Source organism: Phaeodactylum tricornutum, chromosome 23 (genome assembly GCF_000150955.2).
Source record: "Phaeodactylum tricornutum CCAP 1055/1 chromosome 23, whole genome shotgun sequence".
Classification (NCBI taxonomy): domain Eukaryota; phylum Bacillariophyta; class Bacillariophyceae; order Surirellales; family Neidiaceae; genus Phaeodactylum; species Phaeodactylum tricornutum.
In genome coordinates, this window is record NC_011691.1 from 482418 (window position 1) to 508820 (window position 26403).

General features: G+C 48.2%; 6 protein-coding genes across 6 annotated transcripts; 4 read left to right on the forward strand and 2 right to left on the reverse strand.

Moving 5' to 3' along the window:
* The first annotated feature begins 147 nt into the window (after positions 1-147).
* PHATRDRAFT_55090 (predicted protein) lies at positions 148-1927 on the forward strand. Its single transcript, XM_002184339.1, has one exon. It carries the CDS (start codon positions 223-225, stop codon positions 1741-1743), a length of 1521 nt encoding a protein of 506 aa, XP_002184375.1. The 5' UTR covers positions 148-222; the 3' UTR covers positions 1744-1927.
* Positions 1928-4011: 2084 nt separating this feature from the next.
* On the forward strand, positions 4012-5794 carry Sit1 (predicted protein). Its single transcript, XM_002184340.1, has one exon. It carries the CDS (start codon positions 4089-4091, stop codon positions 5607-5609), a length of 1521 nt encoding a protein of 506 aa, XP_002184376.1. The 5' UTR covers positions 4012-4088; the 3' UTR covers positions 5610-5794.
* An 836-nt stretch (positions 5795-6630) lies between these two features.
* PHATRDRAFT_49705 (predicted protein) lies at positions 6631-9440 on the forward strand (the record flags this gene model as incomplete). Its single annotated transcript, XM_002184341.1, has 2 exons — positions 6631-7417; positions 7533-9440. The coding sequence occupies exons 1-2, from the start codon at positions 6833-6835 to the stop codon at positions 9438-9440; spliced, it is 2493 nt and encodes an 830-aa protein (XP_002184377.1). The 5' UTR covers positions 6631-6832.
* Positions 9441-12817: 3377 nt separating this feature from the next.
* On the reverse strand, positions 12818-13588 carry PHATRDRAFT_40470 (predicted protein; the record flags this gene model as incomplete). The annotated part of the gene is made up of 1 exon (XM_002184434.1): positions 12818-13588. The coding sequence occupies one exon, from the start codon at positions 13586-13588 to the stop codon at positions 12818-12820; it is 771 nt and encodes a 256-aa protein (XP_002184470.1).
* Positions 13589-16810: 3222 nt separating this feature from the next.
* On the reverse strand, positions 16811-21749 carry PHATRDRAFT_49706 (predicted protein; the record flags this gene model as incomplete). Its single annotated transcript, XM_002184435.1, has 4 exons — positions 16811-17356; positions 17517-19146; positions 19555-21294; positions 21578-21749. The coding sequence occupies 4 exons, from the start codon at positions 21747-21749 to the stop codon at positions 17230-17232; spliced, it is 3669 nt and encodes a 1222-aa protein (XP_002184471.1). The 3' UTR covers positions 16811-17229.
* Positions 21750-24763: 3014 nt separating this feature from the next.
* Positions 24764-25254, forward strand: PHATRDRAFT_40472 (predicted protein; the record flags this gene model as incomplete). The annotated part of the gene is made up of 2 exons (XM_002184342.1): positions 24764-24943; positions 25012-25254. 2 exons carry the CDS (start codon positions 24764-24766, stop codon positions 25252-25254), a joined length of 423 nt encoding a protein of 140 aa, XP_002184378.1.
* Positions 25255-26403: the final 1149 nt, after the last annotated feature.

Below are 26403 nucleotides of genomic sequence, written 5' to 3' on the forward strand. Positions count from 1 at the left end.
GTTTATTAGGCTTCCCACGATACTTTCTAACCGTCACGGATCGCGGAAACCAGTCTTTGGCGAATCCGGTGCTCATCTTTCCGTCCAAAAAAACAACTCTAACAAACCACACCAAGCGGTTTCTACTACTCACAATTTTACCGTGAGGAAACTCCGAAACGTTCCTACCAAGAACATCTCGATCTACTCTGCTTGAACAAAGACCCTTTCACCGACGACACCATGGCGGACGTTGCCAACATTTTGAAGTGTGCCTACTCGGTGGGCCTGCTCATCTTCTCTACCATCATCATTATGGGTCTCATCTTCAACGAAGAAACCAAACTCTCGTCCGACGTTCACTCAGCCGTTGCCTTTATTGCTATCTGGGTCGGTGTGTTGTGGCTAACCATGGTGGAGGGCGGCCAAGGGTCTTTGGTCGGTCTGGCGCCCGTTAACGGAGAGCTCTACAAGGACTCCCATCCAATCGCCTACAAATGCACTTCGATTGCCCACAAGGGCGACAACCTCGATCGGTACCTGCTGGGTCGCCAGTTCATGGTGGTGCTGACTGTCTTCACCATCAACATCTCGGGCGGTCCCCTCAAGGACGCCGAGCTTTGGGGTTTCCCTTCTGTCCTGACCAACATGTTTCTGGGTAGTGGTCTGGCCATGATTCTCTTCACGGCCATGATTGGCCAGCTGAACTCTCAAGTCAACGCGTCACTGTGCATGCTCGACTACATTAACAACTACTTCGCGCTGTTCACCTTCTGGGTCGCTATGGCGATTGAGTTTTCCGGTCTACTTCACGCCTCCTACCTTGTGCAGATGCTTGTTGCTGCGCTTTCCGGCAAAAAGATCGAGTCCAACGAGGAGCCGCGCAACGGACTACAGAACCTCTTCTTTTGGTCGCGCTGTCTCGTTTCTCTCGCCATCCTGGCCTATTGCTTTGCGGTGACTTTAGCCGCTCTCTTTGACGGCAAGACCACCATGTGGGAAGGTGTTCCGTCGGCTGTTGCTGTCATTGTCTTCTTCCTGCTCATGTCCGTTGTTGGCTTGCTCGAGGGTATGCAGATTGCCTTCTTTGCTGTGGCTAAGATCCCCAAGTCCGAGCGAGGAGATTCCGTGTTTGCCAAGAAGACGTGCGAACTTCTCTTCAAAGGCGAAGGAAATAACCTTCCGGGCTTCATGATTGGGCGACAGCTGTGTGTTGTTTCCTGCATGTTCTTCATTGCTCGCGTCACTAGTGTCGAGATTGCCGAAGGAGAAGAGAACATCTTCGGAGTCTCGGACGGCGTCCAAAAGCTCTTCGACACGGGTCTTCTCGGGGCCATCATCACCACAATTGTGGCGTCCATTTCATGGCAGCTTGTGGCCTCAGCCTTCCCTATCGCTTTCCTGTCCAACCCCTTCACCTATATCTTCCTTCGCATTTGTCTTCTGTTAGAAGCTATTGGTATCTGCTCCGGAGCTTGGGTTCTTGCTGCGATTCACAAGAAAATTGCCGGTTTCCAGCGTGACGAGGTGTACATTGGTACTGCCGAGGAACGTGCCGCCAAGAACATGAGTGACAACACAGAGCAGCTACATTTGGGAGCCGGCCATTTGGTCAAACTTCCTGGCTTTGCTGAGCACGCGCCACCGGCCTTGAAGGCGCTTATGGAGACCAATCCGTCCGTTGCCGTATACCTCAACTCCATTCATGACATGGAGACTGGCAAAGGCAACAAAGGTCAGGAGTCCGAGACTGAGACCGAGTAAGAAGTACACCGCATTTGGTGGTTAGAGTCAAGAGTGGACTCAAGTCATACGAAACTCGAGTAAAGTCAGTAAATTTTGAAATGTGCAGCAAACTCGACGGCTCCGCACCAGATGGATGGATGGAGCAATCAGATATCGTAATCCTACAGTTAATAAATACCCCAGTAAATCGTTCGATTCAATTCAAGTAGATGGTTAACACAAGCGCAAATTGATTTAGGAGCTCTTTCCGGGGATGTTTTACTGTGTATGTACTTTCTAGAAGGAGAGAGGGGCTCCGGAAATGTACATCAAAGTGTGGTACAGCCGTCCAGCCAAGTGTTCTTTGGTCGATAGAAGTTACTGTTTCCAAAGTAGGAACGTGGCACAGCCAGAAAAGAGCCTTTCCTGGACACAATGTAATTGTTGTACCCGTTGGTAACGACCGCCGTCGTATGGAAAGATGCGAAAGCGTCACGCCAGCCCTGCAGAAGACGTACACAGACGGCTTATACTACAGTAGGCTGAATATCTATACTAGGTTTTCATTTGATTCCAATTTGTTGAAATTCTACTGTCGCGGTTGCGATCCTGCTGTTGGGGCGTACCTACCCAGCGGCAGGTGGTAATTCGTACACGACCTTAGCGATATTGAAGCCAAGAATGTCTGCACATTTAACCTTACAATCCCAGTGGCTGCCAATTCATTCAGGGTTACATCACGATGGTTTTCTGAAGAGTGCTCAGAGTGCAGACTTGATGGCACACGCTCGATAAACCCAGACAGCACACACAACAACAATCAGACATCATCTTAGCCAAGAACAATGTCTAGAGCATAAAAGATTGAGGTTAACAAAACAGGCTTACCCCAGTGAGCTTGGCTTTGTTGAATCAAATTTTTGTCCCACATTTACCATTGCGGGGAGGCCCAATAGTGAAAGGTGAAACAAGGAGCGATGATTTGGCGGGTGTCGGAAGTGATCCGTATGGATCAGAAGCTGACTCCAGTCTTTATCTCTAATATCAAAATTCTGGAACAGTAGCATCCTTTAGTATACTATTGGGAGCGAGGTCGCATTAACACGTTCTGTATATGTCGACCAACTCTCAAAGTCGTCCTTGTCTTGGCTAGGAAAAAGCGCAATCTCAATTTCGTGAAGCCCGCGCACACTCTTTTGACCACGTACGTCGCTCAGAAGTGTTCTTACGCGATCGATTGTAACAGTCAGTCCAAAGTTGCGACGCCAATTCATAGTCAGTGCAGAGTCAGCACCGCCACATCACCTTATCTGAAACATGCGGTCCGCATTTGTATTATGTTGCAATCAGAAATACAATTTCACTGTCAATGTCTGCAAGGCTGAGCTGACTGTCAGAATTCATCTCCTCCGAGTTACAAAGCGCAGCCGACGTATCGACGTACGCACCAGGAGCGTTGCTCCCAGAGCCACTACTTGCTAGCCAACAGCCAAAGCTATCTAGAGCAATTCCGCTATAGCAATTTGCTGTCTCACGTCTCGTTCCAATCTAGCTCTCTGTGAAGCAAATCAAGTTCAGTGGAAGCGACTTTGGCTGTTTGTAGTGACACTCTTCAAAATAGGACTAGCCATTTACCACAAGGCTGTCAGCGACCAAAATTTGGGGGAATGAATGAATCCACTTCTTGTCAAGGAGGGGCTATACAACAAAATTCACCACAATGTCTGACTGTGTGTACATAAATTACAAAGAGTCTCCTGATTCGATTCACTGTCAGTCAAGAATAAGTGGAGATTTTAGGAGCTTCAGCCATGACGACATGCTGACAGAAGCTTATTTAATTGGGGACAACGATGGAATCGTTCAAAAGCTACATACGCAATGTATGTTAAAACTTTCGAGGTTGAATGACTGAGATAACAGCTTGACGCTTTCCCGAAAACACGCGCGAAAACCAGGGCGCACCTCGAAACGTATAACCGATCTTCAACTGCTTATAACTGCCACCCAGTCTCCGCCATTCCGTTCAACTTTCTACTGACCCAAATATCTCCTAACCGCTAACTGCAATCTTCTGTCGTGGAAAGGGAAAACTAATTATAGCTAAGCAAACACCATCATTGGCGGTTGGGCAATAACGGGAGCACAACCGCAGCTGCCTCGTTTATTAGGCTTCCCACGATACTTTCTAACCGTCACGGATCGCGGAAACCAGTCTTTGGCGAATCCGGCGCTCATCTTTCCGTCCAAAAAAACAACTCTAACAAACCACACCAAGCGGTTTCTACTACTCACAATTTTACCGTGAGGAAACTCCGAAACGTTCCTACCAAGAACATCTCGATCTACTCTGCTTGAACAAAGACCCTTTCACCGACGACACCATGGCGGACGTTGCCAACATTTTGAAGTGTGCCTACTCGGTGGGCCTGCTCATCTTCTCTACCATCATCATTATGGGTCTCATCTTCAACGAAGAAACCAAACTCTCGTCCGACGTTCACTCAGCCGTTGCCTTTATTGCTATCTGGGTCGGTGTGTTGTGGCTAACCATGGTGGAGGGCGGCCAAGGGTCTTTGGTCGGTCTGGCGCCCGTTAACGGAGAGCTCTACAAGGACTCCCATCCAATCGCCTACAAATGCACTTCGATTGCCCACAAGGGCGACAACCTCGATCGGTACCTGCTGGGTCGCCAGTTCATGGTGGTGCTGACTGTCTTCACCATCAACATCTCGGGCGGTCCCCTCAAGGACGCCGAGCTTTGGGGTTTCCCTTCTGTCCTGACCAACATGTTTCTGGGTAGTGGTCTGGCCATGATTCTCTTCACGGCCATGATTGGCCAGCTGAACTCTCAAGTCAACGCGTCACTGTGCATGCTCGACTACATTAACAACTACTTCGCGCTGTTCACCTTCTGGGTCGCTATGGCGATTGAGTTTTCCGGTCTACTTCACGCCTCCTACCTTGTGCAGATGCTTGTTGCTGCGCTTTCCGGCAAAAAGATCGAGTCCAACGAGGAGCCGCGCAACGGACTACAGAACCTCTTCTTTTGGTCGCGCTGTCTCGTTTCTCTCGCCATCCTGGCCTATTGCTTTGCGGTGACTTTAGCCGCTCTCTTTGACGGCAAGACCACCATGTGGGAAGGTGTTCCGTCGGCTGTTGCTGTCATTGTCTTCTTCCTGCTCATGTCCGTTGTTGGCTTGCTCGAGGGTATGCAGATTGCCTTCTTTGCTGTGGCTAAGATCCCCAAGTCCGAGCGAGGAGATTCCGTGTTTGCCAAGAAGACGTGCGAACTTCTCTTCAAAGGCGAAGGAAATAACCTTCCGGGCTTCATGATTGGGCGACAGCTGTGTGTTGTTTCCTGCATGTTCTTCATTGCTCGCGTCACTAGTGTCGAGATTGCCGAAGGAGAAGAGAACATCTTCGGAGTCTCGGACGGCGTCCAAAAGCTCTTCGACACGGGTCTTCTCGGGGCCATCATCACCACAATTGTGGCGTCCATTTCATGGCAGCTTGTGGCCTCAGCCTTCCCTATCGCTTTCCTGTCCAACCCCTTCACCTATATCTTCCTTCGCATTTGTCTTCTGTTAGAAGCTATTGGTATCTGCTCCGGAGCTTGGGTTCTTGCTGCGATTCACAAGAAAATTGCCGGTTTCCAGCGTGACGAGGTGTACATTGGTACTGCCGAGGAACGTGCCGCCAAGAACATGAGTGACAACACAGAGCAGCTACATTTGGGAGCCGGCCATTTGGTCAAACTTCCTGGCTTTGCTGAGCACGCGCCACCGGCCTTGAAGGCGCTTATGGAGACCAATCCGTCCGTTGCCGTATACCTCAACTCCATTCATGACATGGAGACTGGCAAAGGCAACAAAGGTCAGGAGTCCGAGACTGAGACCGAGTAAGAAGTACACCGCATTTGGTGGTTAGAGTCAAGAGTGGACTCAAGTCATACGAAACTCGAGTAAAGTCAGTAAATTTTGAAATGTGCAGCAAACTCGACGGCTCCGCACCAGATGGATGGATGGAGCAATCAGATATCGTAATCCTACAGTTAATAAATACCCCAGTAAATCGTTCGATTCATTTCAAGTAGATGGTTATCTGTAAGTTCAGTTGCTGAAGGCGGCCTTTTTCGGACTGAAATACCGTAAGACTGATGGAGAAAACGTTTTGCCAACACACTCTAGTACCCGAGTATGATAAAGTATAGCCACGCAGTACTGCAATTTGCCACTAAGGTGAGCAATTGTCATAGCTATTGTTGTTGGAACATTCAACTAGCATAGTGCCTAGCTCTGAATATTGGCCATGTTTGCCAGCCTTATTACTGTCCCAGTCGTCGTCTGTACGATGCTGCGGATAGAGGCAATGTTTTTCGGGTCATTACCGAAATGTCATTTGCGAAGGCAGTGCGAAGTGACACGTGTATGCATCTAAGGATGCAGCAGTTGTGACACGCAAGACGACATGTCTTGCCGACCAAGAAATCATCTTTACATAAGCGATTTTCTCTATTATGGTCGTCCCTTGAGAGGTAAAGAAAATACCTTCTCCACGTCTACAAACTGGGATTGAATCGAAGCAGATAAGTCTGCACACGATCAAAGGGTCTCACGTTCATCTGCATTCATCTGCATTCATCTGCATTCATTTGCATTCATTTGCATTCATATGCATTCATTTGCATTCATTTGCAGTCATCTGGATTCTGCGGGATCAACGCATAGAAGACAGTACAGAGGCTACGGTCTCCTTGAATACGATTGACCAGAACATTACTATCCCAGTAATGTGACTATCTGTGGAGAGTAGTACGGATTCTACTGAGACTCCTAAGGGAGCTCCAAGGGATTTGTTTGCACTCGAAAAGATTACATCCATATTTGTCTCTACTCACAATTCTAAATTCAGTCGAGGTCAAACCGATTGAGTTACCGATTAATTACAATACAATCGGGGCCTTACGAGGCTTTCCCCTTTATTCATCTTACTCTCTCATTGTATCAACAATACATTGCGTGAGTATAGAAGAATTCGTTAGTTTATCAGACCCAGCAATCATTGCTGGCGTTGCTCTCGCCAACGTTCTTCCTTTACACGATTGTCTCTCTTTTTGAACTGAGCCATGGCCCGAGTTCGCAAGGCAACCGGTCCTACCCGGAAGGGAGCGACCGAAATGGTGCCGGAGGAGCGAGTGGAAGAAGAAACGCCCTTTGAGGCCGTTGAGTCGCCGTCCAAGGACAGTGACAATGAGACGCAACCATCGTCCATGGGCGATGATAATGACTCACAGTCTGAGATCGAGTCGTACAAGATTGATACCGACATTGATTTCAAGTACAACCCAAACTTTTTTGAGGACAAGAAAGCCCTTGAAAGTGTTCTAAGGAATACTATGGGATTTGGAGATATCCATGTGAAGTCACTCCAAAACGAAGGTTTGAAGACCGCAAATGATTTCTTGCTTATTTCTATGAGTGACATCAATGATCTTTGCGACAAGCTTTTGTTTGCAACAGTTTACAGGGCTCGCCTACGGGCATTTGCTACATGGTTACGTAGTCAACCCGACAACATAAATATTACCCAAGAATGGACAATTCCAGTTATGCAATTGGAAATGCAGATGAAGGCGCAAGCGTCTCCATCAAAGCGGCAAAGCGTAGAGCGTCTACGGACCCGCGCACGGCTAAAAGAGCCAAGACTAGTAGTACGGATAACTCTAACGCAAGCGTTGAGTCCTACTCGCCTGATTTAAGGTCAATGTCTACTGAAATATTTAAAGCAGATGATGACAAGGACTTGGCTTCATCAACTTGAATCAGATTCGGCACGCCGGACATCAGACTGATGACATTCCGAAGTTTTTATCCCAAGGGAAATCTCTTCACGGAATTGAAACAATTGATGGCGACTACATTCCTTTTGAATTGAAGGGACGCACATCATTGTTGTACTCACGAGTACCTACTCGCCATGAGCTTGAGAACTGCCTGCACATTGATCTCACATCTGATCAACCCTGGGATCCAAACAGCAAAGACTGGGAGGATAATGAGCAGCGCTACACGCGTCATGACCGACAACGGAATGCACGCTATACCGCAACTGATAATGCGGATGAGGAGAACTTTTACCATGGGTATTTCTCTCTCCCTGACTCTAAGGAGTTCCCGGTTCTACCGGCAAACAATAATGTTATGAACCCACATGATGTCGTACGCGAGATCAAATATGCTACTGCACGGGTTTCAAAATCTAGCCCACGGGATCTAGATGTCGATCGAGACAAACTTCGCCGCATCCTGGGACATGTTCCTATGGAAGTAGTTGACCGAACACTGGAAGCTACAACACAACTTGCGGAACGCTCTGGCAAAATGCCACTGCATCGACGTTTTAAAACGAAGTTTGAACAATTGCGATACCGCCGGTTGAAGTGTACGTTATATAGCGACACTTTCAAATCTACTGTTAAATCCTCCCGAGGACACACGCATACCCAAGGGTTTGTATGTGGTGATTCTTACTTTGTATACCACTTTCTTATGAAAGCGGAATCCGAAGCAGACCAAGGTCTTGCGTCAATTATACAAGATATAGGAATTCCGGCACAAATTCACACCGACAACGCAAAAGTGGAAACCTTAAGCAAATGGAAGAAAATCACTTCCGGTCACTGGATAAAAGTCACAGTCACGGAACCATACTCACCGTGGCAAAACCGTTGCGAACACGAATTCGGTGCGGTTCGGATCCAGACACGACTTGTTATGGAAACGACACAATGTCCAGAACAGCTTTGGGACTACGCCATTACCTACGTGGTAATTGTGCGTAATAATACCGCTCGCAAAGCCTTAAATTGGCAAACGCCATTAACGGTTATGACAGGTGACACGAGCGATATTTCAGAATTGTTGGATTTCGAGTTCTACGAACCGGTACAATATTTTGACAATCCTGAAATTAAATTTCCTCAAGCTAAGGCTAAAGTTGGTCGGTGGCTTGGTATTGCAACAAATGTTGGACAAGCTATGTGCTACTATGTCCTAACAGACAAAGGAACCGTGATAGCGCGATCCACAGTCACACCACTTCACAAAGTTGATTCGACTGCTTTGCAAACCTCTCTTACAGCTTTTGATGCTATGATAAGGGATATTTATCAGCCTACTGATTTTGCTCACAGCACTAAAAAGCAAGCAGCCTCGTTACGACGAGATGAAGCAATGAAGGTTGCCAGAAAAACTGGTGAACCTGAAGATCCAGGAGTCCGTAATAGACATGTTCTGTATGACTTAAATGAGGGAGCCGACCATGACCAAGTGGAACCAGGACTATCAGTTGATGATTACTACGGTAACGACGACGAAAAAGAGTCTGGTTCGTCGGATCTCCTTGTCGGCAGCGAAGTACTCCTTACTAAGGGAGGTATACAACATCTAGGCAAAGTCACCAAGCGTGATAAAATGGCCAGCCCAAGGGCTCAAACGAAACAACCAATTATGTTGTTGAGTTCAATGATGGTACTGAAGAGATTCATGGATACAATGCTCTGCTTGACGCTGTGTATAAGCAAGTCGATGATGATGGTAATGAATGGTATACTTTTGAAGATATTGTTGACCATCAAAGGCGCCCACGTGGCGGCCGAGGACGAACGAAAGGTTGGTTCCTCCGTGTTAAATGGGCCAATGGTGAATACACCTGGGAGCCTCTTACCTCTTTAAAGGAAAGCAATCCTTACCCAGTTGCAAAATATGCAGCCGACAATGAATTAATGTCGGAAAAAGCTTTCTCTTACTGGGCACCATCGGTACTGACAAAGGCTGATAGGTGGATTCGCGCTGCACGCACGCGAAAAAAGAAGAACCGATACAAGTACGGTATAGAAGTTCCAAGGAACGTTGCCCACGCTTACGAGCTGGACAAACAGAATGGCAATCATCTCTGGGCTGAAGCCATCCAAAAGGAAATGGGCACGCTGCAGAAGATGGAGACCTTCACTATCCTCTCGAAGGGAGAAAGAGCTCCCAAGGATTATAAACGCATCCCGATGTGGATTATTTTTGATGTCAAAATGGACTTCCGACGCAAGGCACGCCTTGTTGCTGGAGGCCATGTGACAGACCCTCCCACTGATGATACTTATTCCAGTGTTGCGTCAAGGGAGAGTGTTCGACTAGGTTTCTTACTTGCCAGTCTGAACAATCTTGATCTCGTCTCAGTTGACATTGGTAATGCTTACGTCAATGCCGATTGTCGTGAAAAGGTCTATGCAATTGCTGGCCCTGAGTTTGAAGAGTTCGAGGGACGGACAGTCATCATTGCTAAGGCTCTGTATGGACTAAAGTCCAGTGGCGCAGCGTGGCATTCCCACCTCGCGCAAAGTCTAAGGACTATGGGTTTTGTGTCTTCTAAGGCCGATCCAGATATGTGGTACCGAGCTGCTAAGCGCAAGGACGAAAGCGAGTACTACGAGTACATTATAAGCTACGTCGACGACCTAACGGTTGTCTCGGAAAATACCAGGGCGATTTTAGAAATGCTCAAAAACATTCCCTACACACTCAAGGGTGGTAGCGCTCCAGAAACATTTCTTGGAGCCACTATTGGAACGTACACATTCAAGGATGGTACGTCGGCGTGGTACATGTCTGCTCAGCAGTACTTAACCAACGCGATAAAAAACATAGAGGAAACTCTTGGGCTGAAACTTTCAACAAGTAACCGAATTGTCACGCCCTTGATACCCGGATACCATCCGGAGGTGGATACGTCCGCTTTCCTCGACGATGACCGAGCGAACTTTTATATGAGTCTTATCGGCATTCTTCTCTGGACATCTGAACTTGGACGAATTGACATTACCCAAGAAGTGGGTCTTATGTCACGCTTCAATGCGAAACCAAGAGAAGGCCACTACAATGCGGTGCTTCGTATGTTCAGCTACTTAAAGCGACACTTGAATTCCAAGCTTGTCTGTGACCCTAAAATGAGAGAATTTTCTCAGGTCAAGTTCTCTGATCCTATGTGGAAGGAGCAATACCCAAATGCTGTAGAGGAACTCCCTCCAGCAATGCCAAAACCTATGGGTAGGTCAGTACAAATCACGGTGTTTGTGGATGCTGCTCATGCAGATTGTCACGTCACGCGGAGATCGACCACCGGCATACTTATTTTTATAAATGGAACACCAATACGTTGGTACTCCAAGAGACAAAACACTGTCGAAGGATCGACATATGGATCGGAGTTTGTTGCCATGCGCATAGCTTCCGAAATGATCATAGCTTTGCGGTACAACCTACGGGTATTGGGTGTTCCACTTTGTGGACCCGCAAATGTTTTCTGCGACAATATGAGTGTCGTCACAAGTTCGACGATACCTTCGTCGGTACTTAAGAAAAAGCACAATGCTATTTCATACCATAAGGTTCGCGAGTGCATTGCTAGTGGGACAATGCGTCTTGCACATGAACCAACGGGCTCCAATCTCAGTGATATGCTCACTAAGTGTCTGTCTGGCCCTCAGCACAAATTCCTCATCAGTCACATTCTGTTTTGAGCCACGGCCATACAGTACCTTCTGCGCCACCATACTTTGGGGCAATCTCTAGACTGGACTTTGTACTCCCAGACTGCGAGATTGAAGGGAGTGATAAAGTATAGCCACGCAGTACTGCAATTTGCCACTAAGGTGAGCAATTGTCATAGCTATTGTTGTTGGAACATTCAACTAGCATAGTGCCTAGCTCTGAATATTGGCCATGTTTGCCAGCCTTATTACTGTCCCAGTCGTCGTCTGTACGATGCTGCGGATAGAGGCAATGTTTTTCGGGTCATTACCGAAATGTCATTTGCGAAGGCAGTGCGAAGTGACACGTGTATGCATCTAAGGATGCAGCAGTTGTGACACGCAAGACGACATGTCTTGCCGACCAAGAAATCATCTTTACATAAGCGATTTTCTCTATTATGGTCGTCCCTTGAGAGGTAAAGAAAATACCTTCTCCACGTCTACAAACTGGGATTGAATCGAAGCAGATAAGTCTGCACACGATCAAAGGGTCTCACGTTCATCTGCATTCATCTGCATTCATCTGCATTCATTTGCATTCATTTGCATTCATATGCATTCATTTGCATTCATTTGCAGTCATCTGGATTCTGCGGGATCAACGCATAGAAGACAGTACAGAGGCTACGGTCTCCTTGAATACGATTGACCAGAACATTACTATCCCAGTAATGTGACTATCTGTGGAGAGTAGTACGGATTCTACTGAGACTCCTAAGGGAGCTCCAAGGGATTTGTTTGCACTCGAAAAGATTACATCCATATTTGTCTCTACTCACAATTCTAAATTCAGTCGAGGTCAAACCGATTGAGTTACCGATTAATTACAATACAATCGGGGCCTTACGAGGCTTTCCCCTTTATTCATCTTACTCTCTCATTGTATCAACAATACATTGCGTGAGTATAGAAGAATTCGTTAAGTACTGACTACAACATTTCACCAATGTTCTTCCGTCACCTGCATTATCCGACAATTGTTGATGTATACAGTGTCGTCGGCACGGACGAAAAAAAAATTATGTTCTGACAGTCGGCAGTAGTTGTGCTTGTCTACCGAAAGGCAGAATAGATTGTCTTGCTGGTACCTGTACAGGTTTCCGGACAGCTAACCTTTTTCCTCCCAACGCCCCCAAGGTCCGCAACACGGGTTCATGGGTACACAGTTTTCCCGCTAACATTGGGGCACCATTCATTTCAACGCTTGCCCTACAGGTGTTCCAGCAAGCATTCTTCCACATATTTCCTACTCCTCCCGCGTCAACTTCTCATGACGGACACTTGCGGGGCTCAAACGTCGCAATGCCCGTAGGAACACAAATGTAGCAAGAACACCGAGGCTAGAAGAAACAATCACCGTTACTATTCTACTCTAGTAGTAAGTTACATCAACAACTGTGAAAAGGAATCAGAGTAAAAAGAATTTATTCTTAACAACACATTACTGCTAAGCTGTGATTACTGTTAGACATTCATAAAGATACATGTGTAATATATAAGGTATTTCGAGCCGCCTAAGTCCAGATGTTAACCACTGGTCATGACCCGGTTTCCGATTCCAGTTTTTGACACGGCAACGAATGTCGTATTGCCATAAGTCACGGAGTGCCAGTCATTGTCGTTGGCACTGGCTTGACTTGTCCACGTCACGCTGTCTGGACTTGTCATGACCCGGTTGCCGATACCGGTACTCGCAACGGCAACGAACATCCCATCCCCATACGTCACGCTGCGCCAATCCATGTCTGGGGCACTTGTTTGAGTCGTCCATGTGATCCCGTCGGGACTTGTCATGAGCCGATCGCCAGTGCCGGTTGCCGCAACAGCAACAAACGTCCCGTCGCCATACGTGACGGCAGACCACCAATTGTCGGCAGCGCTGGTTTGAATCGTCCACTGGATGCCGTCGGGACTCGTCATAACCCGGTTCCCGATGCCGGTACTCGCTACAGCGACGAACGTCCCATCACCATACGTTACGCTTCGCCACTCATTGTCTACGGCGTTCCCTCTGAGTGTCCAAGTTATGCCGTCAGGACTCGTCATGATACGGTCGCCAATACCAGATGCGGCAACCGCGACGAACATTCCATTACCGTACGCCACTGCAGTCCAATTATTGTCCGCAGCACTCGGTCGACTAGCCCACGCGATGCCGTCTGGACTGGTCATGACCCGGTTGCCAAGGCCCGTGCTGGCAACAGCGACGAATATCCCATCACCGTACGTCAGACCATTCCAGTCGTTATCTGCAGCACTCGCTCGTGTCGTCCATGTGCTACCATAAGGACTTGTCATGATCCGGTTGCCGATGCCGGTTGCCGCAACTGCGACAAATGTCCCGTTGCCATAAATCACCGTAGTCCAATTATTATTTGCGGCACTGGATTGTATCGTCCATGCTTCTCCCGGAGTAGCTATAGTTGGGACAGCAGTAGTAACTTGAGTCGTACTTGGCACAGCGCTTGGAGATGTACTCGGTGTGATCGACGGAACGATACTCGGCTCTCCAGCAGGCGATCGGCTTGGTGTGGTCGATGGCGAGGAGACTGGCCCAGAACTAGGTGTTGAGCTAGGTCCTTCGCTTGGCCTTATGGACGACTCGGGTCCGGAGCTTGGAGACAAAGACGGTACGGTAGACGGATTACGACTTTGCGCGACAAGAGGAGAAGCGCTCGGCTCTTCTGACAACTGCAACGACGGAGAGTTACTTGGCGTTGTTGATGGGGTAGGACTCCGCTCGAGAGTAGGCGATCGGCTTGGTGTGGTCGATGGCAGGGAAATTGGGAATAAACTAGGAGTCAAGCTAGGTCCTGTGCTTGGAGTCAAACTAGATCCTGTGCTTGGAGTCAAACTAGATCCTGTGCTTGGAGTCAAGCTAGATCCTGCACTTGGAGTCAAGCTTGACCCACGACTGACTGTGAAACTCGGCGACGAGGACGGTATGACAGACGGTGTCCGACTTTGCTCATCAAGCGGTGAACCGCTGGGCTGCCCTACTGAGGACGGAATTATGCTGGGTATAGTGACTGGCTGCACAGGCTCCCCAAGCACAGAAGGCGCAACTGAAGGTGGTACCGATGCATCCGTTGGCTCGGCGCTCAGCATTGGAACCGAGCTTGGTTGCAGCGATAGGGTTGTCCCTGGGGATACAGTCGGACCCTGCGGTAGCTGCACAGACTCATTAGGAAGAGGCGGTCCTGCGTCTGATCTTACTTCGATCAGAGATATCATGGCATTCTCAATCGGACTGGCAAATGCTATAACAAATGCTCCCGCACTATTTGCGCTGAATTCTTGTGTCAGTAAAAGAGCCGAATTGCATCCACCGGCAGCACCAAAGACGTCCAAATTTGTCGCGAAGCTTTCGCCGTTTATGGATATAGTCATGGTACGGGAGCTACTTGCAGCACAAAAGTAGACCTCCGCGAAACCAAGGGTGACAGCGTATGTGCTGCCGGCCACGAAGCCAGGGATGGTAAAAGTAAAGGTGTTCCCCCATCGATGGCGTTGGAATGTTGCGTCCCCGTATTCTCCGGCTCCGGAAATAGCTGACGGAGTTGGATCCTGGTAAGTCTTGCTTGCCGGTCCGCCCGCCGATATGTAAGGGAGGTCTAGCGGGGATCCCGTTCGAAGGGAGAAGATTGGCGCCGCTGGCGTCGTGGTGGGGAACAATGACGCTCCGTTCGGCGCCAAGGTGTCGGAAGGGCTTCGTGATGGCTGAGCGGACTCTCCAAGAAGGACCGGCGAAGGCGTGACTGAAGGTTGCGCCGACATTCCCGTTGGCTCGGCGCTCAGCGCTGGAACCGAGCTTGGTTGCAGTGACAGGGTTGTCCCTGGGAAAACAGTCGGGCCCTGCGATGGCTGTATAGACTCATTAGGAAGAGGCGGTCCTGCGTCTGATCTTACTTCGATCAGTGATATCATGGCATTCTCAATCGGACTGGCAAATGCTATAACAAATGCTCCCGCACTATTTGCGCTGAATTCTTGTGTCAGTAAAAGAGCCGAATTGCATCCACCGGCAGCACCAAAGACGTCCAAATTTGTCGCGAAGCTTTCGCCGTTTACGGATATAGTCATGGTACGGGAGCTACTCGCAGCACAAAAGTAGAGCTCCGCGAAACCAAGGGTGACAGCGTATGTGTTGCCGGCCACGAAGCCAGGGATGGTAAAAGTAAAGGTGTTCCCCCATCGATGGCGTTGGAATGTTGCGTCCCCGTATTCTCCTGCTCCGGAAATAGCTGACGGAGTTGGATCCTGGTAAGTCTTGCTTGCCGGTCCGCCCGCCGATATGTAAGGGAGGTCTAGCGGGGATCCCGTTCGAAGGGAGAAGATTGGCGCCGCTGGCGTCGTGGTGGGGAACAATGACGCTCCGTTCGGCGCCAAGGTGTCGGAAGGGCTTCGTGATGGCTGAGCGGACTCTCCAAGAAGGACCGGCGAAGGCGTGACTGAAGGTTGCGCCGACATTCCCGTTGGCTCGGCGCTCAGCGCTGGAACCGAGCTTGGTTGCAGTGACAGGGTTGTCCCTGGGGAAACAGTCGGGCCCTGCGATGGCTGTATAGACTCATTAGGAAGAGGCGGTCCTGCGTCTGATCTTACTTCGATCAGTGATATCATGGCATTCTCAATCGGACTGGCAAATGCTATAACAAATGCTCCCGCACTATTTGCGCTGAATTCTTGTGTCAGTAAAAGAGCCGAATTGCATCCACCGGCAGCACCAAAGACGTCCAAATTTGTCGCGAAGCTTTCGCCGTTTACGGATATAGTCATGGTACGGGAGCTACTCGCAGCACAAAAGTAGACCTCCGCGAAACCAAGGGTGACAGCGTATGTGCTGCCGGCCACGAAGCCAGGGATGGTAAAAGTAAAGGTGTTCCCCCATCGATGGCGTTGGAATGTTGCGTCCCCGTATTCTCCGGCTCCGGAAATAGCTGACGGAGTTGGATCCTGGTAAGTCTTGCTTGCCGGTCCGCCCGCCGATATGTAAGGGAGGTCTAGCGGGGATCCCGTTCGAAGGGAGAAGATTGGCGCCGCTGGCGTCGTGGTGGGGAACAATGACGCTCCGTTCGGCGCCAAGGTGTCGGAAGGGCTTCGTGATGGCTGAGCGGACTCTCCAAGAAGGACCGGCGAAGGCGTGACTGAAGGTTGCGCCGACATTCCCGTTGGCTCGGCGCTCAGCGCTGGAACCGAGCTTGGTTGCAGTGACAGGGTTGTCCCTGGGGAAACAGTCGGGCCCTGCGATGGCTGTATAGACTCACTAGGAAGAGGCGGTCCTGCGTCTGATCTTACTTCGATCAGTGATATCATGGCATTCTCAATCGGACTGGCAAATGCTATAACAAATGCTCCCGCACTATTTGCGCTGAATTCTTGTGTCAGTAAAAGAGCCGAATTGCATCCACCGGCAGCATCAAAGACGTCCAAATTTGTCGCGAAGCTTTCGCCGTTTACGGATATAGTCATGGTACGGGAGCTACTCGCAGCACAAAAGTAGAGCTCCGCGAAACCAAGGGTGACAGCGTATGTGTTGCCAGCCACGAAGCCAGGGATGGTAAAAGTAAAGGTGTTCCCCCATCGATGGCGTTGGAATGTTGCATCCCCGTATTCTCCGGCTCCGGAAATAGCTGACGGAGTTGGATCCTGGTAAGTCTTGCTTGCCGGTCCGCCCGCCGATATGTAAGGGAGGTCTAGCGGGGATCCCGTTCGAAGGGAGAAGATTGGCGGCGCTGGGGCTATTGTCGGTGGTAGACTTGCCGACGCTACAGCTGGTGCGGAACTCACACTTGGTGCTAAGCTCGGTGGGTTGGAGAGGGACGGGGCCTCTACTTGTGATGAGTTCAATCGGTCATCAATTCGCCAGAGTTGAGCGGGTTCCTCATTGCATTCCAATTGAACCAATATCGCGCCAATCGCGATGGAGGATTCAAAAATGCTCAAACACTTGCCGGAATGTGAAGCCTTGAGTTGCTGATCACTCCCAGATCCCGTAACGGTCCATAGCTGATGGGAAAAGTCGTCACAAGGTTGTTGTACGATGTTTGCTCCTTCACCCATCGATCCCTGAGTGACCGTTAAGCATTTTTGGGAATGGAAGGCGACAATACGGTAAAGCCCTCCTTCAGCAGATTGGAAATCAAATTGCTGGTTAGCGTTCTCATTACATGTATATTGAGTAGCTTGGGCCCCGTTCTCGAAGCTGTTGCTTGCAATATTTACGCACAGACCACTAAAGTCCGCAGACTCGATAGGAAAAATTAGGGGCGGGTCTGGCTGCGGACCGTCTGGGGCGTCAACTACAATCGTCTTTCCAACGCTTGGAACACCATCAGCATTCATAGCAAATAAAAAGTAAGTTCCAGGTACAGTCACATTGTAGTTGTCCGGAGCAATCAATTGAAAGGAATTATTGTCGCCACCCACAGTCGTGAGCGGTATGCGCCGCTGGTCGTTGTTCACAGAGTGAGTAACAGCGGAGATCCGCATGAGCACAAAATTATGGTTGCCGCTTGTGTCCACCGATACATTAATTGTCTCACCGGGAACTAACCGAGACGGTGAAGACTGTATGACAGGCCGCGTCTTCAGGGAACCATCCTCATTGAGCAAGTAGGGTGGGGTAAGGATCTCAGCGTCTTTATGATTTGTAGGACAATTTCCGCAAAGTCCGCCACCTGCCGCCCACACGCGACCATCTTTCATCAAGATTGCTACACTGTGATAGGTGCGCGGTATCTTCATTTCCGCCAAAGTCGTGAACTGGCCTGTGTTAGGACTCCAGATCTCGGCAGCGAAAACAGCTTCTCTGTCTGTGAAAAGAAATACTTTCGTTTGACCACCAATAACAATCACTTCTCCCGAGGGGAGGCCCACGCTGTTAGCCAATGTTCTTGCGAAGGCCATGTCACCTACCCTCTGAACAGTCTCAGACCCTTCTCCGGCATTGATATCGATAACGTGGGCCAGCTTAGTTCCCTCGTTATCACCATACTCATAATTGGGAGCGCCTCCGACGGTAAAAATTTTGCCAATATCAAACATGACCGCATTGCCATTCATAGCGTCGTTGTCGTTGCCACGGAGAAGAGAGTCGGATATTTCTCCTTCGCCAGCAACGTCGATCCAGTGCATTCTTTTCGACGGTCCGGCATGAAATACCTTACCGTTGGGGGCAGTGAAGAGCCACATGTGGTTGTCTGACCGAAAGACGCCACCAACGTCGTTCGTAAGCAAGCTTGAGCTTCCAGGTATGAGAATGTTACTCTTCAAAACCCACCCACCGGTTGGACTCCAAACCTCGCCGCCCCTGTTGCCCCTTCCTGCACCACTCCATGAACCTCCGAGAGTGAAGACCGATCCATCCCCTAGCACAGTCATCGAATGGTATCCCCGCGGAATTTTCATTGGGGGACCTCTGTACCAGCTATTGGCGGAGGGGTCGAAAAAAGTAACGGACGCTGCATTGGAACCTCCGGTAATCATAATTCGACCGTCGCCTAAAGTAGCAGTCCCAGGGCAAAACATGTCGTGGTTCGTATTTGTGATTTCTCCCTCCGTACTCTCATTGGTTGCAGGATCGAAAATGGAAATGAAAGTTTTTCCGACACTACGGGCATAATGAGTCCTGCTCCACGCTGACCAAGCTAGAATTCTCCCATCGTCCAGATTTGCAGCAGCTACAGCAACCAGAGTCATAGCGTATTCACCTTCCCACGGATTTGGCTCCGGAGCTACTGTGGGTTCCGCACTTGAAGTTGGTGAAGTGCTCGGAGATACGGACGTTGAAGGCGCCAATGAAGGCACCTCCGACGACTCTGTTGGTGCTGAACTGAAAGTCGGAGCAAAGCTAGGAGCTGGGGAAAAGGTTGGCGACAACGTCCCCGCCAAATCGATCTCAACAAAAGAAACCATTGCGTTGTTGATAGGGCTGAAAAAAGCAATTGCAAAAGCACCATCACTATTGGCTGCAAAATCTTTCCTCATCACGAGAGCCGTATTACACGCTCCAGCAGCAGCAACCACATCCAGGTCGGCCTCGAATACCTCGTCGTTTACAGTAATGGTCATAACACGTTTGCCTTCGGCGCAAAAGTAGATCTCAGCAAAGCCGAGTGATATCGTGTACATGTCACCGACACTGAATCCAGGGATTGTAATAACGAACGTATTTCCCCATCGGTGACTCCGGAATGTCGCTTCTCCGTACCTTCCAGCTCCTAAGATCTGGGCCCCAGGTTTGGAATAGACACCAAGATTATCACCGGAGATGTATGCAAGGTCTTGGTTAGTTCCAGTCTTGAGATAGAACAAGGGAGGCCCTGGTGCTATCGTTGGTTCTACGCTAACACTCGGTGAAACGCTTACGGTTTGTGAAGGTTGTTGTGAGGGTGGCGAGGATCCGCGTAAGGCACTCAGACTTGGCATACTACTTGGAGCGTTGGACAATGTCGGTTGAATTGTCGGAGCAGGGGGGCCCTTTCCCGCTCCCGCTCTCGTTGGCTCAAAGCTCACACTGGGGCTCGGGCTTGGAGCTGCCGACGCCGAGGGCTCCAGCGTCTCCTCTGCGAACAGGCCGTCCGCGACGCGCCAGAGCTGATCGGGGCCTTCATCACAGGCTTCCTGAACAAGCTTCGTACCTGGGGCAATCGAGGCTCCGAATATGCTCAAGCATTTGGCACTATGCAGAACGCGAAGTTGTAGGTATGCACCACCGCCAACAACGTACCAAAGGGTGTTGCTCGTACACGGCAATTGAATGACATCGGCACTGTCTGTCACATCCAAGTCGGCAACACCCAAACACTTTTGTGAATGAGAGGCCACAACTTGGAACTGGCCCTCACCAACAATCAAGAATTGATACTCCTGACTATCACCTCCGTTGCAAGATGCCTGGACAGCCTGAGCACCATCTGATACACTGCCCCCAAGTATATCAACACAGAGTCCACTAAATCCTTCTGAAACTATGGTGGAGACGTTTGTTGCTCGTGCAATCGTGGGCTCGATGCTTAGATTTGGCGAAGCCGTCGGTACATCTGCTAGCATTCGGGCTTGCATAGCGTTTGCTCCAACATGTTGTATCTGAATGAATGAAACCATAGGGTTGTGAATCGTACTGGTAAAATCGATCACGAATTCTCCTCTGCTACTGGCCTCGAACGACTTGGTCAGAATCAAAGCAGTGCGGCACCCACCAGCGGCATTATAGACATCCAAGTCTTGCGCAAACGTTCTTCCATTGACTGTGATATTCATAATTCGCTTTCCGTCCTGGCATTGGGGGACCCACATCTCAGCGAACCCCATTGTTACGTCGTACGTATCGCCCGCAACGAACCCCGGTATGGTGAAGACAAAGGCTGGCCCAGTGCGATGACGGTTAAATGTGTCTTGCCCATAACTGCCACACCCCGAGTAAGTTGCCCCATCGGTTTCTGTCTCCGACCAAGACGAATTCGTAGTAAGAAACTGGTTGTCGTGCGTCGTTCCCGTACTGAGGTAGAATCCAGATTCGGATCTGCGCGCAAAATTGCTGCGTTTCAAAAGTTGCTGTAGTCCGTCATATTGCTCGGATACTGTCTTAACTTGCCACTTGACGCTGGGACTGTCGCAAAACCATTGTACCATAAAGGCCCCTGATGTGGAACGCGAACTGGCATCGACACTCAAACAATAACCAGAGTGCTGCAAGATCAATACCCCATCACGTTGCTTCCACAGCGTAGCGGGGTCGTTGTCGACACAAGACAGTTGCACTATGTCAGCCCCAGGTGCTAATGCCCCATCAGCCACACCAAGGCACTTGTTGGAGTGGGAAGCCCGAATTTGATGATACGCGTTGTCTGTACCGCTAGCAGGAATAAAGTCGAACACCTGGTGCTTGTTACCGTCATTACAATTCCCTTGAAATATGGACGCCCCGTCGTCTTGGCTCGCTCCAGCAACCTCCACGCAGAGAGAGAGCTCTGATACAATTTGACGCTGCGGCGTTGTCTGCGCTGAAACGGAAAGCGTCAAGAACAGCAAGCAAAGAACACTCCTCAGAGAAGCGTGATGTCTGCGAGTGGTCGACGCGAACATTCCCATTCTGAGGTTTGCTTTCTTCGCTTTCCAATTCCGACTTCGTTAACTTTCTTTACCTTTCTGTTTACCGCTCTGCGGTCGGTTTACAAGCCTTCGCGTTACGTAACTGTTGTTGAATTACAGAGTGAACAAAGCTTGTTGCGTTAAAGATGACTTTGGGTAACACTGTTGCAACACAGAATGAGTACATCAGGATACTTTTGAATGCAGTTTTCGGTTGCCGATGGCATCGGTCTAAGATGAAACTGGCTCGTGCTTCCAGAGAGGGCTTTCCTTTCAAACAAAGTTGTGGCATAGCTCCATAAACAATCAGCGACACCAGATACTCAGCCCTTCGACTAGAAATCGCGACACCGATCAGGAAAGGCATGCCAATCGTGACTAAATTGGGAAAATTATGCTGCTTTACCCGTGAATGAAGGAAGATGCGAAGGATATTAGCATAATTGTTTGGCCAAGAGATTTCTGAAATTGACGGGATTTCTATGAAGTGCTTCAACAATTTCAAGTATGCCTTCTGTTATACTGATATCCCATTTATAAGTAGTGGATCGCAATCTCAGTCAAATGTGACTGAATGGACAGATTTTCTCCAATACCATACTAGTATAGTGGTTCAAGATTGATCATCGTGCACATAAAAAATATATGCTTAAACCAAAACTTACCGTTAATTGTAAGCAATGGCTCTACTGGTCATGTATGCCGGTGACGTTTCGTTTAAGTATTTCTTCTGGGTATGAAACTGCAACGATCATGGGCTAGAATAGTCCTAAAGGAACCAAAGTAGCTAGATCGAAGGCGTAAAAATAAAACACACCTTTTGCCCAGGGGTGAGCCTCAAATCTCTCGAATATCAAAAACGAAATAAAACAATTAGAAGACACTTTCACTTATCTCTGTCATGATAAAAGTATCATTCATACTGGCTGGCGTTTTACGTATCCGTTTATTTATAAAAAAAAATTTCATAGCCGCTTTCGAAACCCGACCCTAATTAGATCGGCCGATTTCTAATCCGACTCTAAAATCGGTTCGCTTTCTGAAATCCGACCTTATTTTTAGAGTCGCTTTCGAAATCCGACTCAAAATTAGGGTCGGATTTAGAGTCGGATTTTAAAGCGACTCAATTTTTCCGCGCATCGCGAGTATCCGGATCGATGCCATATTTTGCTATTTTTGGAGCTCATTTCGATCATAAAACGAGTTCTACTTGTCGCGTCTATCGACCTCTGGGTCAAGTGCATGATCTTCCCGGTAACCCGACGGTTTCTTCTACCCCCAAGAAACACCATTGCCAAAACATTTGTTAGACCCTAAGGGGAGGGAGATCCCAGAGTATTATAATCATACGATACTGTATATAATTTATCCAAAAACTACGCCTAAGTAATTACTCAGGGATCTGTCCTTGCTTTTAAGTAATTACTCAGGGATCAGTACCGGACCTCATAGTAATTACTCAGGGATCTGTCTTCGCTTCGCAACCTTATTCGATTGTCTGTTCCAATAGAACTCGGTACCCGATGAACTCTTATCCGTTTGTCTGAGCCTCCCGTTTCTGTCTCCCCGCTTCAGCAATATTCAGGCTGCCTTTAATTCGGTTTTCCCGCAAGCAACCGGAAAGAGCTTCTTTGCGGTGAATTTGTAGAATACCCCTACGTCAAGCGGTACATGAGGGTTCAGATCCCTAAGTCTATCTGACAAGTCTATGATCTTATGTTTTTACGCCTTTGATTGTCTACGAAAGTATGCGGGATCCTTTCGGTTCCTTAGACAATTCTAGCCCGTTATTGTTGCAGTTTTCTAGTTTATCAGACCCAGTAGTTCTATGCTGAGGTAGCGGGATCAAAGGTAGTGTTTTCGTTGTGTTTTCGAGTGTTTGAAGTGACCGCTGATTCCGATTGTGCCTGGGGAGGTGGGGCAAAATACCTGGCTTTTCATGTCGTTGTTAAGTCGCCAATACCTGCAGAGGCCTGGAATATACTGCCAGTTTCTTGTAGTGGTCCACGTGATAGACGTGTTGATTGGTTACTGGGTTTCGTATCCGTCTAACGGTCTGAAACAAGGCAAATCTCCATGGTTGGACGCATCCATGAATCTCTTCATCCATCGAAGAAGGTGCATTGCACAAAATTGTATTGTTTGCTAAAAGCTCGGGTTCTGAGCATCATTCATGTGTGGATGATAAGTAGTATGCTTATACGAAGCAGTTACTTATGCAACAATTATTATCGGAATTGTACCGCAAGTTAGTCGCAGATCCTCCACTCTGATAGATATTGATTAAATATCTCGAATGGATGAGAGCGACAGCTGTTTTGTGTTCGCTAGTGTTCGTTGCGTACTTATTGTATGGTTATGAAACGGTACTCGTTATCAATATCATTTATTCAAGTCTATATGTGAAATTCACATTTGATGACATCAATGATCAATAATTCTCGTGTTCACGTGGCGTGAGAACACTGAATGTTCTAAACCAACTAACAGAATTTTATGAGTTTGTGATACAGGAAGAAAGAAGAAAGTTGACCATGGCAGCCGCTTTAGCTCAAGTTCGAAATGCTTTTGTTACAATATACACCAATGTACACCGTATGGACAGAAGCGCTGTTAGGAACAGAGCCTGGTAAACAAGAGAGGGCGTTATTACAAACGACCGGCGATACACCTAAGGGCAGGAAGATCCCAGAGAAGTAGGGGTATACCTAGCTGCATACAATTTATCCAAAAACTATTTCTAAGTAATTGCTCCGGGATCATCAAGTTGGTTTGTCTTTGGCGTAGGTAACTGCTCCGGGATCTTCAAGTTGGTTTGTCTTTTGCGTAAGTAACTGCTCCGGGATCTTCAAGTTGGTTTGTCTTTTGCGTAGGTAACTGCTCCGGGATCTTCAACATAGTTTGTCTCTTGATTAAGTAATTGCTCTGGGATCTTCATCATGGTTTGTCTCTTGTCTAAGTAATTCTATTGGATTGGTGATAAATCACCTAAGGAAAAGGAGATCCCTGTGGAGTAAACTTATACATGAATGAATATTTTATCTTTACACAGGGATTCATTTTTTACTTAACGCATCCCACTGGGATCCAAAAAATTCCCACTGACAGGCGCGAACACCATAAAGGGAACATATGATCATAACTTTCCCGGAAAGCTCTATTTCACTCTATTGCTCCAACCAGACACTAAACCTCGATTCGAAGTTTGTAGTAGGACTTTAGTGGAACTTTCAGCTTTTAATAGAGGATGAGTTATTGTAGTCCAAAATTTTTTTTCGTCACTCGTGACTGCAGTCATGAGTGTTTTTGCCAACTCGTGACCGCAGTCACGAGTGTTTTCGACCCGAAATCGCCAAACTCGCCAAAATAATAAAACTCACCATGGTGGACTCGGATGAAGATTTCTCCTTGGGAGAGGAAGACAAATACACAGAATATGACGGATGCACTGAAAAGCATGCACTGGAAGACATTGGGCCAGAACACAAGGCAAAATCGGTCCGGTTGAAGTCTCCAAAGTCGTCCAATCAGACAAGGGGCCGGATGCCAAGCACACTTGAGGTACTTTTGCCTATGGAAAGAGAAGCTTCCAGTCAGGGCATGAATCCATTCATTGTATGATTGTCAAGTGCACCAATTTAGCGCGACAGTTCAAGGAAGACATTCCAATGGAGGAGGCAGCTGATGAGGCATTGGAAATGGAGGAAGCTGATGATTATGATGCTTACAAAGCGGGATTAGACGAAGGTATACCTCCCGAAAATTATCCGGATGAAAGCGGAGAGGAAAGCGATGTAGAGGATGTGTTTGGTGCGGCTAGCAATGCTGATCTCAAGGAGAACGGAGACATTAAAGACACAGTGCAAGTTTAATTTCTCTTTACTTTCCGGGTTATTTATGCGTATTTAGGGCCTTATCTATGTATCTAAACAAGGGTCGGAGATCACCAAAATACCTCAGCAAGCTTTCTAACAGTACAATCAGTGCATATATAGATAGCTTTATAACGGGGAAATATGTTCCCTTTATGGTGTCCGCGACTGTGAGATTCAAAAACGGTGAAAGTTACTCCACAGGGATAACTAACTTTGTTACGATATACACCAATGTACACCGTATGGACAGAAGTGCTGTTAGGAACAGAGCCTGGTAAACAAGAGAGGGCGTTATTACGAACAACCGGCGATACACCTAAGAGACTTAGGGACTGTAAAACTCTACTCGTTGGCGACGCTCCCCTCGGGTTAGGCAGCGGATACGAGGACCTATGCGTAAACTAGCAATGCGGATCAAAGAACTTATAAAACAATGATTGAAGAATTAGTGCTATAAACTAATTCTTGTTGCTCCTCCCATTTGCCAAGATACAACAAAACCTGAGGAACAAACTCAAACGTACACAAATATCTTTCTTCCGTCATAGTATCCTTATACCGTGACGCGCGCTCACATATACTTATAGTGGAACCGGAAATACCTTTCATGACATGCATGCTGCGGGAAATGGAGCGCATCCATTTACATCCGTTAGTCAGGCAATAAGTATTGTCAGTCCCACTCCGTTGCCACTGTCAGAACACGACATATTCAGTCACGTTCTCTCCAACGCACGATACATCATTGTATCTGGGAATTTCATGCAATAAGACCGAGTTAACTTCCATACGACTCACTTCTCCCTTATGAACACTCCAACCGCCGCTCACCGTGTTGACGTCTTGAGGACGGACATCACTAGGAGACATGTCGCATGGTACTATATCGTGACACTCCCCATCGGTCTGTGTTGTATCCTTCAAGGCCTTGGTATCACAATCAGATGTATCGCCATGCCAGAATAGTATAGGCTTAAGAAGAGGCCATGCCTGCTGGAAACCCCAATGCTTGCTGAGTACATTGGCAGGATTGTTGGCTCCCAAAATCTTTTGGAAATCCACAATGCCAGCAGCAATTGCCTCGCGGACTCGATGGTAGGACAAAGCGTTGTGCCGTTTGTTGATCGGTGATTGGGACTCCGTAGA

Coding starts and splice junctions, on each gene's coding strand:
- PHATRDRAFT_55090 (XM_002184339.1), top strand. CDS start 223: ATGGCGGACGTTGCCAACATTTTGAAGTGTGCCTACTCGGTGGGCCTG.
- Sit1 (XM_002184340.1), top strand. CDS start 4,089: ATGGCGGACGTTGCCAACATTTTGAAGTGTGCCTACTCGGTGGGCCTG.